Below are 15,624 nucleotides of genomic sequence, written 5' to 3'. Positions count from 1 at the left end.
AAACATTTCTCAATAATTTTTATTTGGAATTTCCTTTGAAGTGATATAAACTTCCTTTAATAAGGATAGCTGAGTACTTTACTGATCATCATTTTGGAAAAAGATCCTTGAAATACATAGTGGATATATTTCCCAAAATATAAATATCCAAGATCCTTCATGCTACAGTATTAACATAGAATAAAAACTACTGTAGCATCTGTAAACACCCTAAACAATTTAAGAAGCAAATTTGTTTTTCATGAAATACTGTTCTTAAGAATAGGTAAATAAAAAAGTAGTTCACTATTTTATATCCATAGTTATAAAAGCTAGAAAGGATGCTATATTGTTAAACATTTATTTTATATCAATTTTTATTTTATTCAGTATATATGCCAACATAATACATATATAAGGCCTAAATGTTGTTTTATCGTCTTCATTTCTAATGAGAGAAAAGAATTTTAGAAGTTCAGCTCTGATCTTTCATGAGCAGGCTAGTGGTATTTTTATCTTGTTAATGATGTGCTGATTACTGCTTTCTCTACCATTATATCCTAGGATGGGCAGATATCTCTCCATTGCAAATCAGATGGATAACTGAATCGTCTTCGTCAATGTTTTCCTGCATTCAAAGTAAATTCATTTGTAATATCTCATATTTCAACATGTTCTTTCTCTGAAATAGTTAGAAATAAGCCTAAATAGGCTTTGAACATTTTAAGACAAGTGTGCTGATGCTTTTGATAACAAAATCAGTACTTATGAAATACCAACAGCCATATTGTGCTAAACATCTATTTCTATTATAAGATTTACTCATTTGAGTTGTTAAATATTAAAACTGCAAATTCTTGAAAAACCATAGTTCCATTTTTATTTTCATAGGGAAAAAATCTAATTAGAAAAAAGTCTATTTTTTTTCCTATGAACTACTTACTAACATGTTACTTAGAAGTTCCAGCTGTTTCACCTTTTGGGAGGACACACCAATTCATAAAAGTGATATAAAGGGGGAAAAGATGAATTTTTTTAAAAAAATCAAATTTTAACTTCAAATTCTAACGTAGAACAACATACTCTAATGGGGAGAAGGATAGATTAAAGGTAGATCAAGGGTCTTGATGAAACAGCTATTTTCAACTGAGAAAAACAAAGATGCAGCATTACAGTTTGACCACAAGATGGTACTAGTCAGCTACAAACTGCTAATTTACTACAGTTCAGATATTATCATCTTCCTCTTCTCAAGGAACCTTATTACGACAGACTGTAAAATGGAATTCATCCCAACTACTGTATATATTAATTATTACCCAAGTTATACGGAGACATAAATACAAGAAACAAAAAGTCTTATCTAACATTTATAAATCATCACAAATCAAAATAAATCTAAACCTTTACCTAAATTTCTACAGGGGAAAAAAAAAGATTTTTGGGGCAAACTCCTCTGCTTGTTTTTACAGGTTACTACCTTAACCTAATTTTTTAGGATAATTCTAGCTATATTTTCAGAGTTGTTCAGGAGATATTTCTAGCCATAAATAACCTTGTTAGCTCTGCTAAGAAATGTGATTAGAAACTGAAAATAAATGCAGAACAAAAGCTTGATGTTATTGCTTTTAATGTATGCTTTTTATTTTTAAAATAAAAACTATTTATCTAGTCATGTCACATCCATGAAGTCATGTCACATCCATGAAGTTTCTACAGTTAAGTACTGAGTGTGATATTAAGTTTCTGGAGAGAGGAGATTCATTATTGGGTGTGATACTACATCTGACAGATATAGTAAATATGTAATTATATATTTTAGTTCAAATCTATCATTTTGACCAGGTCAATAATGAATTATAATAAAAATACAGAATACATAAAAGCAATATGATTTTTTATCTAAAATATACAACAGTATTCACACGATAAAAGCAATTCAAAAGCCTTCAAATAAGCAGAAGCCAAATACAACTCCTAAGAAAGCACATTCCACTGCTTTAGGAATGACACATCATAGTTTCTCAGGTAACAAACAACAGATCTGGACCATCAATTTTCCAGATTCCCGCAATATAGTTTCACTATGGAAACTATGATGGGGAAAAAAAGAAAACAGCAATTGAAATTTTGCACAGCCCAAAGTAACAGATCAAGAAAGAATATTAAGCTATTTGTCTCTTCCTCTCTTCCTTAAGGCAACAATAGGATTTCTCTTACCAGCATTGTTAGTGATTCCTTACAGTCTACTTTTATCAACTTTCCAGTTAACTCCTAGAAAAGTACAAATCACTCCTAGAAAAAGTACTGAGGTTCCATATTGCAGTTTAAACTAGTTTCAGTAAAATAAACGTATTTTGATTGTTTATATTAAAAAGATAAAGGTTCCCCCGCACATGCGTGTTAATTGTTTCTGGCTCTAGAGGGCAGTGCTTAACTCTGTTTCTAAGCCAAAGAGCCAGCGCTGTCCAAAGACGCCTCCGTGGTCATGTGGCTGGCATGACTAAATGCCAAAAGTGCACGGAGCGCTGTTACCTTCCCACCAAAGTGGTCCTATTTTTCTACTTGCATTTTTTGCATGCTTTCGAACTGCTAGGTTGGCAGAAGCTGGGCCAAGTAACAGGAACTCACTCCGTTACACGGCACTAGGGATTCGAACCGCTGAACTGCTGACCTTTTGATCGACAGGCTCAGCATCTTAGCCACTGAACCACCACATCCGTTTGTTTATATTACTACTAACATTTTTAATTTATTATGTGTTCTACCTTCTGAAGAAGTCTATAACAATGAACAAAATAATACAATCTTTAATTTAAAAAACATGACAATGACTAAATCCTGTAGAAGACAATAACAATGCAAAAAAAAAAATCAAATTTATTTTAAAAAAATCTGTCTAAAAGACAATCTCCTCCTCCTATTATCCTACAAATATCAGGCTGCTCCGTAAAAAACTACAGGCTTGGTATCCTGCAACTGATTACTATATTCCAATAATGCAACAGTAAACATCTGTTATGGCCTTCAGACTCTTAACATGCCTGCCCAACACTATTCCCACTTTCTATTTCATATCATAACATAAACAAGTAGAGCTTCACTCATAGCCTGAAGTTATGACATAATCTATTGCTATAAATACAGTGTATTCTAAGAAAAAACAATCTAGGTTTTCTAGGTATAGATCCAGACAACCCACTTCCTCCCGAGTGTTTTCGAGATGCAGACCTACTAACTTCTCAATAAACTTTTGCCCCCCCGCCCCATAGGATGGAAACTGGAGTCTCTCCCAGTCCGCATAAATAATCCAGAAGTATATTAGGTCAATGGTAATGAAAGCCACTGGGTGATATAAGAGGCCAGGATAGTTGCATCACCATCATTCTAGCTCCATTGGAGATCACTGACAAGCATGAGCAATTTTGCCTCAGTATTATGCTCCAGACTGAAACCTAACTGATAATGCGGATAATTCATTTCCTCCAAAAGAGGAACAAAAGAAGGATGAAGATTGGCAAAAAATTGTCCAGTGCTACTGGGTCCAGGCTTGGCCTCATGAGGAGGGGCAGACTATTACCTCCTTTAAAGTAGATGGAAACACCCTTCTATTTACTATCAGTTGAATCCAGTTGTGTGTTCTTAGGAGGCCTTGATCAGCCAGGAAGGACATTGGTCTAATATACACTGCTACCAGAGCTTATAGTCCCAAGGACTCTGATCCATTTTTTCAAAAGCCACCCAATTAAATTCAGCCCAGATAACCAATTTTGTCATTTCTATAATCAACATGAAAATTTGAATGAAAAATTATCATTTGCGTAATTAAGAAATTGACAAAAATTGACATAATGTAATTTGCATCAATGCTCATAATGTTATCCTCATGCAATTGACAGAAAATTGTTATGATGAATGAATAATCAGAACAACAGACACCTTTCCTTACCAACTGGTCTTTTAAACCAAGATTTCACATGTGTTGCTTGCTTTAAAATTGTCTTCACATACACTAAGCACTTAGAAAACAAATAACATTTTTTTTACCCACAAATCCTAAACTGAGGGTGAAGGTTCATTCTCCAAGCTTGTGGGTTGGTTTCTGCTAGGTAAGACTTTCAGCGGAGTTTAGGGGGGGATGTCAGTATCAGTGTTCTTCTGTCCCAAACTCTGCTGAAGATATTACCTAGCCTGGTAACAAAACGTTCGGAAACCAACCCACAAGCTACAGATATTCACCACTATTGTAAATCCTAAGCTATTTCAAAAGTACACTCATTTTTTAAGTGTACTGTCATCTATAGTTTTTAATTTTACAAGTGCAATGTTTTTAAAATACGTTTTAATAAATATGAAAAACTAGAACTATAGCAAATCATGTCATACCTTCATCTACAGAGGCTTCACTACTATACCCATCATACTCTGCAGACAATGGGCTATATTTTTGTCTGGTTTCCCAACGATAATTTTTCTGTTGTCTACTGTTGCCTGCTGGTGGCCATGAATTCTGTGTTCTTGACAAGGCTTCATGGTATTTACCCAGTGCCTCATCTTCACTCTCCGATGATGAACCATGCTGGTCTTTATTTATGTATAAGTTATCTATTTTGGGAAAAAGAAAAAAAATTAACAGATGGTACCACTTTAAAGTTATATTTAGCTAAACACTGAGAAGCTTAAATATCAAAATAACCAGGCAATCAACATAAATGTATTCATTTATTATTTCTATTAATGCTTCAGAAAGCACAAAATGTCTAGTGAAGAAATAATCAGGTTCTCAAGGAATATCAGAGCTATTTTTCTAAATCTCTGAGTTTTGTTGTAGCTTTTTGAAATAATTTAATTCCTCCATTTGTGTTTTATTTTGTCCCATCTAAGTATTTCACTGAATTTCTCATTTTTCTTTCTAGAAATCTGGGTATCAGATTTATAAATAACACTGAAATAAGCTGTTTACACTATTCTGTTTGTTGGATACATATCCTTATTAAGAAAACATGTTTTTCTTTTTGAGCAGAAACCCCCAGTAGGATGAGATCCTATTAATATTTGAAAAGGAGATCACAAGAAAATTCCAAGGTTTCAAGTTAGATTGAGAAGTCAAAAAATACAGTGGCAGAAAACATAGGAAACTACCGTATTTGCCGGCGTATAAGACGACCCGGCGTATAAGACGACCCCCCACCACCACCGGAAACGCCCTCCAGAAATCCCCGGGGCTGCAGCGGCAGGGCAGAGTGCCAGGGGCCGTGGGAAGAGCAGGAAGGCTGCAGCCTCGGGCGGAGCGAGGCGAGCGGGATGAAGCGGAAGCGACGCAGGGGATCCGGGAAGCCAGAGGCGCCTTCGCTGCGTCCAACAAGCATCCGAAAGCCGGCAGTGGATATACCGGCGTATAAGACGACCCCCCCACTTGGAGGCATGTTTTTCGGGGCAAAAAAGTCGTCTTATACGCCGGCAAATACGGTAGTTCTATATTGTTGCTATGCAGACTAACAAATGATTCCAGGAAGTCATCAGGAGTTGTGTGTCTAAAACAAGTATTTTTCTTAACAAACAGGAAAAGAACTGCATTATGACTCTGTAATTTCTATGTTGCCGGTTTTCATTTACTATTATTTCTAAAGATTCATACAGGTAGTTCTTGAGTTATGACCAGTGGTGGGATTCAAATAATTTAACAACCGGTTCTCTGCCCTAATGATTGGGTGAGCGTGGCTGGGTGGTCATGTGATTGGGTGGGCGTGGCAACTTGATTGGTCATACCCTTAGGAAATTTTTCCTTAATCCAACTCACAATAAAATAGCACTGTTCCAATATTTAGAATAGAATAGAATAGAATTGAATAGAATAACAGAGTTGGAAAGGACCTTGGAGGTCTTCTAGTCCAACCCCGTTTAGGCAGGAAACCCTACACCACTTCAGACAAATGGTTATCCAATCTCTTCTTTAAAACTTCCAATGTTAGAGCATTTACAACTTCTGGAGGCAAGTTGTTCCACTGATTAATTGTTCTGTCAGGAAATTTGAGGGGCTCCTACAAAAATGAGTGACTCAATCTATTTTCCAAAGCACCAAAAGGCACAAGAAACAATGGATGGAAACTAACCAAAGATAGAAGCAACCTAGGACTAAGGAGAAATTTCCTAAAGATGAGACCAATCAACCAATGGAATAGCTTATCTTCAAAAGTTGTGGGTGCTCCATCACTAGAGGCTTTCAAAAAGAGGGAAGTACACCCCAAAATGACAGTGCCAGGAACCACTTAAACAATGCAAAAAACTTAAAACAGCCATTCCCCCTTTAAAAAAAAAGTCAACCCCAAAGCAAATGCAGCAGCTGAGAGGGAAACTAAGAGCAGCCGCCATTAACTTTTCCAACTCTATTATTCTATGTGCTCTATGTTCTAAATTAGGTGCTTCACTGCAGAAGCAATACAGCTGTCTGACCACACATGCATTAAATTCAAGGCCTGTATGATGAAGCTGCATCATTGTCCCCTTCTGTATCTTTCCCCCCAGGAAGAAACAAGAAGTAGCCAACACTGCAGCAGATATAAAAGGTCTTGGGGAACTCCAGGGAGTATCAGCTGATCACAGAAGTGTTACTTAGTACTCTTTATAATGAAAATGTTTGTAATCTTGGTCTTCTTCCTGAAGGGAAGAGGTTAATCCCATCCCTAGATAGGTGATTGATGGGTTTCCCTGCCCTAATCCTACCAGTTTCTGTTGTTTATTGACTTGATTCAACGTGTATTGGCTGCATTCCAGTTGCAACTGTTAAGTGGTTCTTGGCTCTCTGCCCCAGCTATTAACTGAGGGAGAGAGAGAGAAAAAAACCCTCTCTTGCACTTTATTTTTAGCCGGTTCTCCGAACTGCATAAGCAGTTAACTAACGTTCGGGCGAACCAGTGAGAACCTGCTGAATCTGTGGTTATGACCATTCATTCAGTGATTGTTCAAACTTAACAGTGGTTTAATTAAAGATACTTATACCCATCCCCAAAGTTATGCTATTGTAGCACCACTGTGGACCTGTGATCAAAATTCAAGCCCTTGATAGTCCGCTCACACTTATGACTGCACAGGTGCTTCAACTCCCTGCACCCACCTATTTCACTCCATTTCTGGTCTTTTGTCAACCTGTACTCTACCATCCCTGCCTCCCTGCATTCCACTGCCCCAGCTAACCAAGCATATCAAGTCAGGCTTTTTATGAGGCAGCAGCTGGCCATGTGAGGCCTTCTTCCCATGCTCATATGTTGCAGTTTCTTCATGAAGAAGAAGCAGGGAAGAAGGCCTCCTATGGCCAACAGCTCATGAAGGGCCAGACCAGCATGCCTTGTGAACTAGGGAAAGTATTATTTGCATTCAATACAACACGTACAAAGATCAAGGAAGAACAGAAGAAAAGTGAAAAGCATTTAAAATTATAAGAAACTAGCGATTTTCAGTACAGAAAAATGTTTTGAAACCTCAAAGATATGTCGATAAATTATGCAAATCAATTTAGATAACCATTTTTTCACTGACTCTCTGATCCTCTGTTGTTGTCTGAAAACCTCTGAAAACCTCTCATCATCAGTTTTGAAACTTGGGATGTATATTATTTTGGATTTGAACACAAAATGATATTTTTGGAGTACTTGGCAATATGAACAGAGTACCTGACTACCATTCCTTAAACAAAAGACATCTTCTTTTGGAGGCTGTACAGCATCTTTTTCTACAAAAAAACATTGCTTATTTTGAGGAGTGGCAGGAGACAGAAATTAAATTTGTGCTGCTGCAATACTCTGAAGCACCTTTATGCCTTCAAATCCAAATATTACATATTCTTATTAGAGAGCCCTTCTGAGCCATAGGGACAAAATTTGGAAATGGTGAAAGAGAAAGAGCCATTTTATGAATTGTACTTTCATAAAAACAGAGCTACAGCTCTAGAAAAATATACATATCATAAAAAGAATTGTTTTATAGATAAATGAATTCCATAAAACAGCTAAGAAGAATGTAGTAAAAGATCCAGGAAAGGTTGAATGTATAAAGTATGGCTATGATATGACACCTCACCTTTTTCTGGTGTCTTCTTACTACTCACTTCTTTTAAAAAACTTTCTGAGTACTTAGTCTTTTCCTTTTCACTTTTCTTTGAAAGATCAGATGTTACATTTTCTTCTTGCTTTGTCACAAGTGTCTTGTATTTCTTTCTTTTTACTTCATGAAAACGGTTTAGTTTTTCAGATCTTGAGTCTGGCAGTTCTAGTGTTTGTTCCTCAGTTTCTTCCAAACTCTTGAATGAAATACTGTGTACTTCTTTAGTGTTTTTCAAGTCAAGTTCTGTTGGTTTTTGTTTTATTTTTTCACACAAACTTTCATTAGATTGGTTTGATACAGTATATGACTGTCTATCTGGTTCTTGATTAAGAAATTCTTCTGGCTTATAAGTACTGTAATTCTCTCTATTATCTTTTGATATGTGTTTTTCTAAGTAATTAATTTTGCACTGAGCATGTTTTACATGTGTCTCACCAATTTTTGTCTCATTAAAAAAATTATTTGGTTCAGGAACATTTTGCTGAGAATCTACTTTGCTTTTATTAGGACAAAATTCCCTACCATCATTTGTACATTTTTTTGAAGAAGCACTTTGTCTGTGTTTTTCTTCTGGTACACATTCTTCTCTCACCAAATTTTCTTTAATATTATTTAATGATGTTACTTTATCTTTGTCTAATAGAGGTTTATCTTCTTGCACTGTAATTGTCGTTTCTGTCCGAAAACTGCTGAACACATTTGTTACCTGCTCTGTAACAGAGTCGGCTACTGTGTAGCTGACATCACCAACTGCACTAGTAAAATCATCTACAGCATTACTTAACGTGTCAACCAGTGAAGACACAGAAGGAAGACTCAGATTTTGTTGCAAGTGTTTGAAAAATGACATATTTCAATTCTATATTAATAAATTAATTTTACAAGAAAATTACAATATTGTGAATGTGTCACTCCTGCAATTAGTCTTCTGATTTTATTTTCTTAAAAATAATAAACAAGAATAAATATTTTCTTTATCAAGCCAGAATCAATCCTTTTCTAGGATTCCTACAATATTATAGTAAAAACTACTTATTACCAAATATTTAAAATATTGAACAGCAGGTGCTGGATTTTATTCTACACCTGCAAAGGAAAAGTTTAAATATTTAAATAATATACCAAAATGAATATGCTTTGGATTAGTACAAAAACAATAATCAATAACATACATCCCCTGCCTTTTTCTAGCATAAAGAACTTATAAAATGTGCCCTAACATAACTTCATTCCAGATTACAAATATTCTAGAGGCATGGATGTGATCTAAAGAAATATAAACAACAAAGCCTAATTTAAATTAATGGGTTTATCTAATTTCTGGTTGCACTAAATGTAAATAGAAGGCAAAACCCATCCACCCTACTCATCAATTACATGTTTTGATATACTGCAGCAAGATCCAGGTCAAGACTATGATGGTGCACTTAGTAGTCAGAAAGGCTAGTGTATCAGAAAGGAAATAACTCAATAACTAATCTTAGCTTCAGATGGATAGTCTCTTCCACTTCTAGCTAATTATATTGAGGAATCTCATATATCTTAGAAAATACATTTGTTTTGATATAATTAGAATGATGATCTAGTTTATTAATTGTATTTAGGAGAGTGTTTTTTCCAAATGTTTTTAAAGCTTCAACTAAATAAAATGAAATAATTTCCCTAAGAAGATAATTATGGCCAAGCGCTACAGATACCCTGTTTCTCCAACAATATGGCCTCCCCCAATAGGAAGTCCCCGCATGTTTTATAGGCATGAAATGAAATTAAGCCCCTCCCCCAAATTAAGGCCTATATTAAAACATGTGAAATGGGGGGAATGGTGGGGGGCTTGCCGTTAGGAAGTACTTTTGTTGCACACCCGGATATAGTGCTGCCTGCGTTGACCCCGATACGAAATGCCCCACCAACGCCGAGGTCAACATCAAGCCATCGCCACTCGCCCACCCAAAGATGCAAGGGGGAGAATTAAGTCACCCCGAAAAGACAGCCTAGCCATTTTTTCGGGCTCAAAAAAAAATAAGACCCGGCCTTATTATATGAGAAACACGGTACATTAATAAAAATATTTAGGAATTTACCAGATATGTTTTTATTTCAAAAAAACTTTCCCTCCATGATATATTACTGCCCTAAAAGTTTCCTATGTCTTTCAAAATCATATGTTGCAGAATTTTATACTTACGCAGTTTGTCCTGTGAATTTTTTCTGGTACTGTAATGGGAATTGAGGTCTGGGAGGCCTCCAATATTTTCAAAACACATCTTCTTGTTAATATACAGAAGAAGAATCAACAGCAAGATGATAAGTACCCCAACTGCTGATAAAAATCCAACTGCCTCAGGAGATACTAGAAGAAACAAACCATAATCAGAGTGCAAGACTAACACAATTTATAATAATCAGATTATCACATCTCACCCTAAATTATATGCAAATACGTAATGGAAGTAGTCCTCAACTTATGATCATACTTGAACCCACAGTTTTGGCCCTTCAACATGATGGTCATGAAGAGGATCACCATGTGGCCATGCTTAATTTTACAATATTTTGCAGGAGTCATTAAATAAACACCATGATTGTCAAGTGAATCTATTGCTCATTATAGGGCAGTTTTGCCATAAATCAAAAATAAATGCCAGTTTCCAGCAAAATTGTCATGCAGGTAGTCCTCAATTAGACTCAATGACTGTTTAAATTATAGTGGCGCTGAATGAAAAGACTTACAATCATTGCTTGAAATTAGAGCTATTGCAGTGCCCCTACAGCCACATGACTGCAATCTGGGCTGTTGGCTTGTAGTTGTGCACTTACAATAGGTTGCTAAGCCCTCTGTGAAAATGTGATTGGCATTTGCAATCTTCCCTTCTGGCTTCTTCAGAAAGTCATCTGGGAAACCAGAAGGGAAAGTTTCAATTTCCTTTGTTTTTATAGCACAGTGCATCAACTCCCCTCCACACTGTAGGCTAGAAAATCCAAGGAAGATAGAGCAATTGCCATGCTGCTCCAGAATAATGAAACTCTCCTAGTATCGTTTGTCCAGTGCATCACACCAGCTCCCTACCCTGGACTAGAAAGAAAGAAAGGAAAGGAAAGCCAGTACGCTGGGCTAGAGAAAGGAAGCTCGAATCATTGCGACCCCAAGCTTCCTTTCTCCAGTCCAGCACACCGATTTTGTGCCTGGAAGGGAGCTCCCTATTCTCATTCAGAAGGCAGCTCTTTTGCTCCATTCTTTCGGCAACCATGTCTGGGAGGGCTGGGACAGCAGTATTTGAGCAAAGTGATCACATGGACGTCAGAACTAACAAGACAATATGTGAAACTGTATGTGGAACTGTTCAGAAAGGAGGGAAATGTATGCTAACTTATGAGCAAAGCCAAGCCAGGCTAAAAGGCAGGAAAAAGCAACATTTAGTTCATATGCAAGTAGTCCTTGCTTACCAATGACAATTAGTACAATATAATGTGCTATGACCACGCTGAATTACAATGGCAGTTGTAGCATTCCTGTGGTCATCATTAGTCCTGTGTAGTCATTAGGAATAATGTCACATGATTGCTTTGTGGAACCTCCTGCCATCTTCCCATTGTCTTTGCTTGTCAGAAGCTAATAGCCAAGGTTGCAATCACATAACCACAAGCCAGTTGCCAAGCACTCAAAACATGATCATGTGACTGCAGGTATGTAGCAACAGCTGCAACTACAAGGACCAGCCATAAGTCTCCTTAATGTCATAATTTGTTAAAACGACTAACTATATAACGTCTCCCAATCTGAGAGAAAAGTCTTCTGAAGCCACAAGATTCCTAGACTGTGGAAATAATTTTTTAAAAAAAATTCAACATTTTTTAAAAAATAATTTTTATGTTTTAAGTGATCATAAATCCAAGATTTACTCAATGTCCTGCTATTGTCATTTATAAATACAGATGGTAGCAGTAGTTCAGAATTATTTGACGCACTGGACTTCCGGTTTGTCGGCTTCGCGAGCGGCAGGATTTGCGAAGCTGCGATCCCTGCCGCGCTAGCCGTTTTTGGGGCTCCGACCCAGCCGGGCGGAGCTAGGCTGCCTGCAGGGGCAGCTGAAGGTAGGGGGATCCGGAGAAGGGTTTGGGGTGCTGCAGACCCCCTCCTGGCCGGCAGAACCCCTTTTCCCAGGACGTGCAGCGGCGGTCCGTAATGGCCGCCACAAAGAAGCTGGCAGCCGGGTAAGAATGCGCAGGAGGAAGTGGAGAAAGTGATTGAGAGGAGAAAGTTTTTCTTGGCTCCTAGGACTCTAAGACATATTTAATAAAATTCCTGAAAAGTATGACTTTCTGAATAATACCTGCCAGAAGAGGAAAAAAGCGGCTGCTTGAAGGTGCTGAAAGGATAGCTTTCCTCTTTTCCTACGGAATAAATAACTGGATATTAAGAAACCTATTTTTTTAGGTGGAAATTGGTTTTAAGCGATGAGTGGGAAGAGAGAGGATTAAAAAGAAAATATTTGTATGCTAAGATTTGTTGGAGCAGATGCCTTAAGGATTTGAAGACTAGAATATATTGTAACAAGACTTTAAACAGATTTGGACTTTTCTTTCTCTTTGATTGATATCACCCCAGAAGGAGAAAGTGAGAACTCTGCCTTGGTTTGGACTGATTGATAACTTTGGGACTGTTTTATCTTTTTTATTTTCTTTTGAATATTCTGGTTGTTGTAAGAAGAAAGAAGGAGAAAAGAAAAGAAAAGATTTATAATGGCTCTTTCTGTTGAGGAACTAAGAAATGGTGTGGAAGAAGCTTTCCTTTTCTTAGAAATGGCGCTTACTAATTATCAACAAAAATTACAACAGATGAAGACAGCAGAGGAACAAGAAAGAAAGGAAGGAGCCATCTTTAATGAATCTCAGAATTTGATCCAGAAAAAAAGAAGAGAGAAAGAAAAGAAAAGAAGAGAAAAGAAGAAAACTAAAGGATTTAAGGACTTAAGATCTAAAAAAACATTTAAGAAAGGGAAAAATAAAGTGCAAAACCAATATGATGATTGTAAACAAAGGGGAAAAGAAATACGACAGAGAAGGGAAGCCGGTAAGGCAGAGGCTAGAAGAAGGGGGGTAGAAAGGTTTGTTGGGAAAAGAAAGAAAGGGAAAAGGTGGAGAAAAGCTACAACGTTTTGAAATTAAATGGAAAAAAGGAATTTTTATGGATAATGGATAAAGTAAAAAGATTTTGCAAGGTACATAAGATGAGATGGTAGTATTGCAATGGTTTAAGAGTTGATAAGAGATTAAAATGTTAAAATGTTTAAAAATGATTGGTTTTAAAACTTAATAATAGGAGGGGTTTAGAATATTGTTTTAATTAAAGAGTTTAATAAAATTATGGTATTGATGTTATTATGAAATTTTTATTATAGTATTTCTTTTTAATATTTGGATTTATTCTCTAATTATGCACTTAATTGTGTTGGATGTATTAGTTAGATAGAATGTACCAAGCAAAATCTGATTGGGTATTAGATATTATTTTAAAGATTAATTTGATTAACTTAGGGGGAGATAGAAAGGCATCATACTCTGATTAATGATTTCAGGAGAAACTGATTTTCTTTTTTTTTCATAAGGGATGAGACAAAGGGATGATAAAAATGGACAAAAGATACAAATATAATGATTTAAACTAAGATGATTAATTAAGGTAGAATTAAGAAGTGTGAAATATGTGGAGAAGTTAATATAGAAGGCTTAGAATGGTAAATAAAATAAGTAATGATATGTAAGATGAGCATGAATATAATTGAAGTCCATGAAGAGAGAGACACCTGGGTCCAAGTTACTTTCCAAAAAGATATTTTTTTTATGTTTTGTGTGTTGTGTGTATATGTCTTTTTGGGGGAGAATTGGTAAAAACTTGTAGAAATATAGAATGAGAATAATGGTAACTAAGTCAGAAAGAAACAGATGAAATAATAATAATGATATTGAATAAGAGTAAAGAGAAGTAAAGAGAAATTGAATAAGAGGTTTTGGTATATTATATGGAAATGGTTTAAAACAGAATCATAATTTATCTGACTTGTTAAATTTACAAGGGAAAAAGGTTTAAATATGTAATGAATAATGATAATTTGTGTGTTTTAAAAATTAATAAAACTTGTTTTTTTTAAAAAAAAAAAGAATTATTTGACGCACTTAAAACTGGGGTGTTAACTTTTTGTAGACATTTGAAAAACAAAATTGAATTTTGATTTTTACACTTAGCTACAATTAAATATAACTAATTACTCTCCAAACACAAAAAAATCCTCCTCTATCATATTCAAAGTTATAATTTGATAAAAACATTTGAGATCTCTGAGAACCATATTCAATGCTTTTGTAGGTGCATGTAGTACTGGGTCCTTAAATTATGGATCTCTGCCCTACAGACCTAGGAATGCATTTTTCCATATGACATTTTCTTTCTTATTTATGTGGGAACTTAGCTTCATATTTTTTTCTCTTAGACATGCAGTGACAAATTATAAATGACAGGACTTTTCAGTAATTATTATTTGTAATATTATTCTGCTTTTCCCAACAATAGTTAAAGTGATCTGAATACATTACATACTTTGTAACATATATTTTTAAAAAATGAAAAAAATGAATTATTAAGTTTGATTTAACAAGTGAATTATCTTAAAAACCATTAAGAGCACAAATATGATTTCACTCCTTTCACTTTTGCTACCGTAGAAGCTTGGCTTCAGAACTCAATTATTTTTCCACTACTAACAGTTGTAATACATATTTGAATGAGGTTAGGAAGGAAGTTTAAATCTAATCTTTTTCTCATGAGAAACTGACATTCTGCAATAATCCTACTTTGAAAGTGGCAGGAAAACTTCAAAACATCTGTATTACTTTCTGGATTAGCTAACAATTAGACTATCTTTCAAAATAGATACTATTGCAGATTGTGCTCCTATCAATAAACACAGGAGTCCTGTTCATCACAATCAGCAATTAAAGCAACAATGATATTAGTATACAAATCATATTTAATGCAATCAGAATATTAATTACAAAGCAGTAATCAAGTATATTTACCTGTCCTTTGAATAAACCCCTTATCTAATGCTATTTACTGGGTTTAAGGGAATGCAGGAAAGAGGATGCAATTTTAGCATCATCTAGACCCAGTTTATTGACAAATATATGTCTTAAGTTATATAAGTTATCTATCTCATATCAATTTGCACACTTGGATCATCTTTAAGGAGTAATAAACAAACTTTATATAGAAGACATGACTTTATATTAATACATTTAATAAATCTATAATTCAATTGAAAAATGTCATCAAGCAGCATTTCTATTTCCAAATAAAGAATGAGGTACAGTACAGTATGCTATATACCACCTCCATACAGTGTTAAGTATTTAAGTTGATATAAATGAAACCAAAACAGTATTAATTCATTACAGAAAGAAATACTAACTCCTCAGCTTAAATGCCAGGAATTGATACCAATTATATATCTACAGTGACATCCTAAATAATTATTCAAAATTGCATTC

At 35.3% G+C, this 15,624-nt stretch overlaps 1 protein-coding gene across 11 annotated transcripts in view; it reads right to left on the bottom strand.

The window, feature by feature from the left end:
* The window catches only part of SYT14 (synaptotagmin 14), an 88,876-nt gene that overhangs the window by 48,842 nt on the left and 24,410 nt on the right, over window positions 1–15,624 (bottom strand). For 8 of the 11 annotated variants that reach the window (XM_087963316.1, XM_026683209.2, XM_087963284.1 and 5 more), the window contains 2 exons: window positions 10,265–10,429; window positions 4,366–4,584 (listed from right to left, as the gene is read on the bottom strand). In XM_087963316.1, coding sequence (XP_087819442.1) covers window positions 4,366–4,584; window positions 10,265–10,429 — 384 coding nt within the window. Of the gene's footprint in view, window positions 1–4,365; window positions 4,585–8,055; window positions 9,016–10,264; window positions 10,430–15,624 lie in introns of those variants that run through there. The other 3 variants (XM_087963240.1, XM_087963254.1, XM_026683199.2) reach the window with 3 other exon arrangements.

This window comes from Notechis scutatus, chromosome 1 (genome assembly GCF_049901735.1).
Source record: "Notechis scutatus isolate UNSWTSFEM ecotype Mainland chromosome 1, rNotScu1.2, whole genome shotgun sequence".
Lineage (NCBI taxonomy): Eukaryota > Metazoa > Chordata > Lepidosauria > Squamata > Elapidae > Notechis > Notechis scutatus.
The sequence above is the reverse complement of the archived record's forward strand: the minus strand, read 5'-3'. Positions and strand labels throughout refer to the sequence as shown.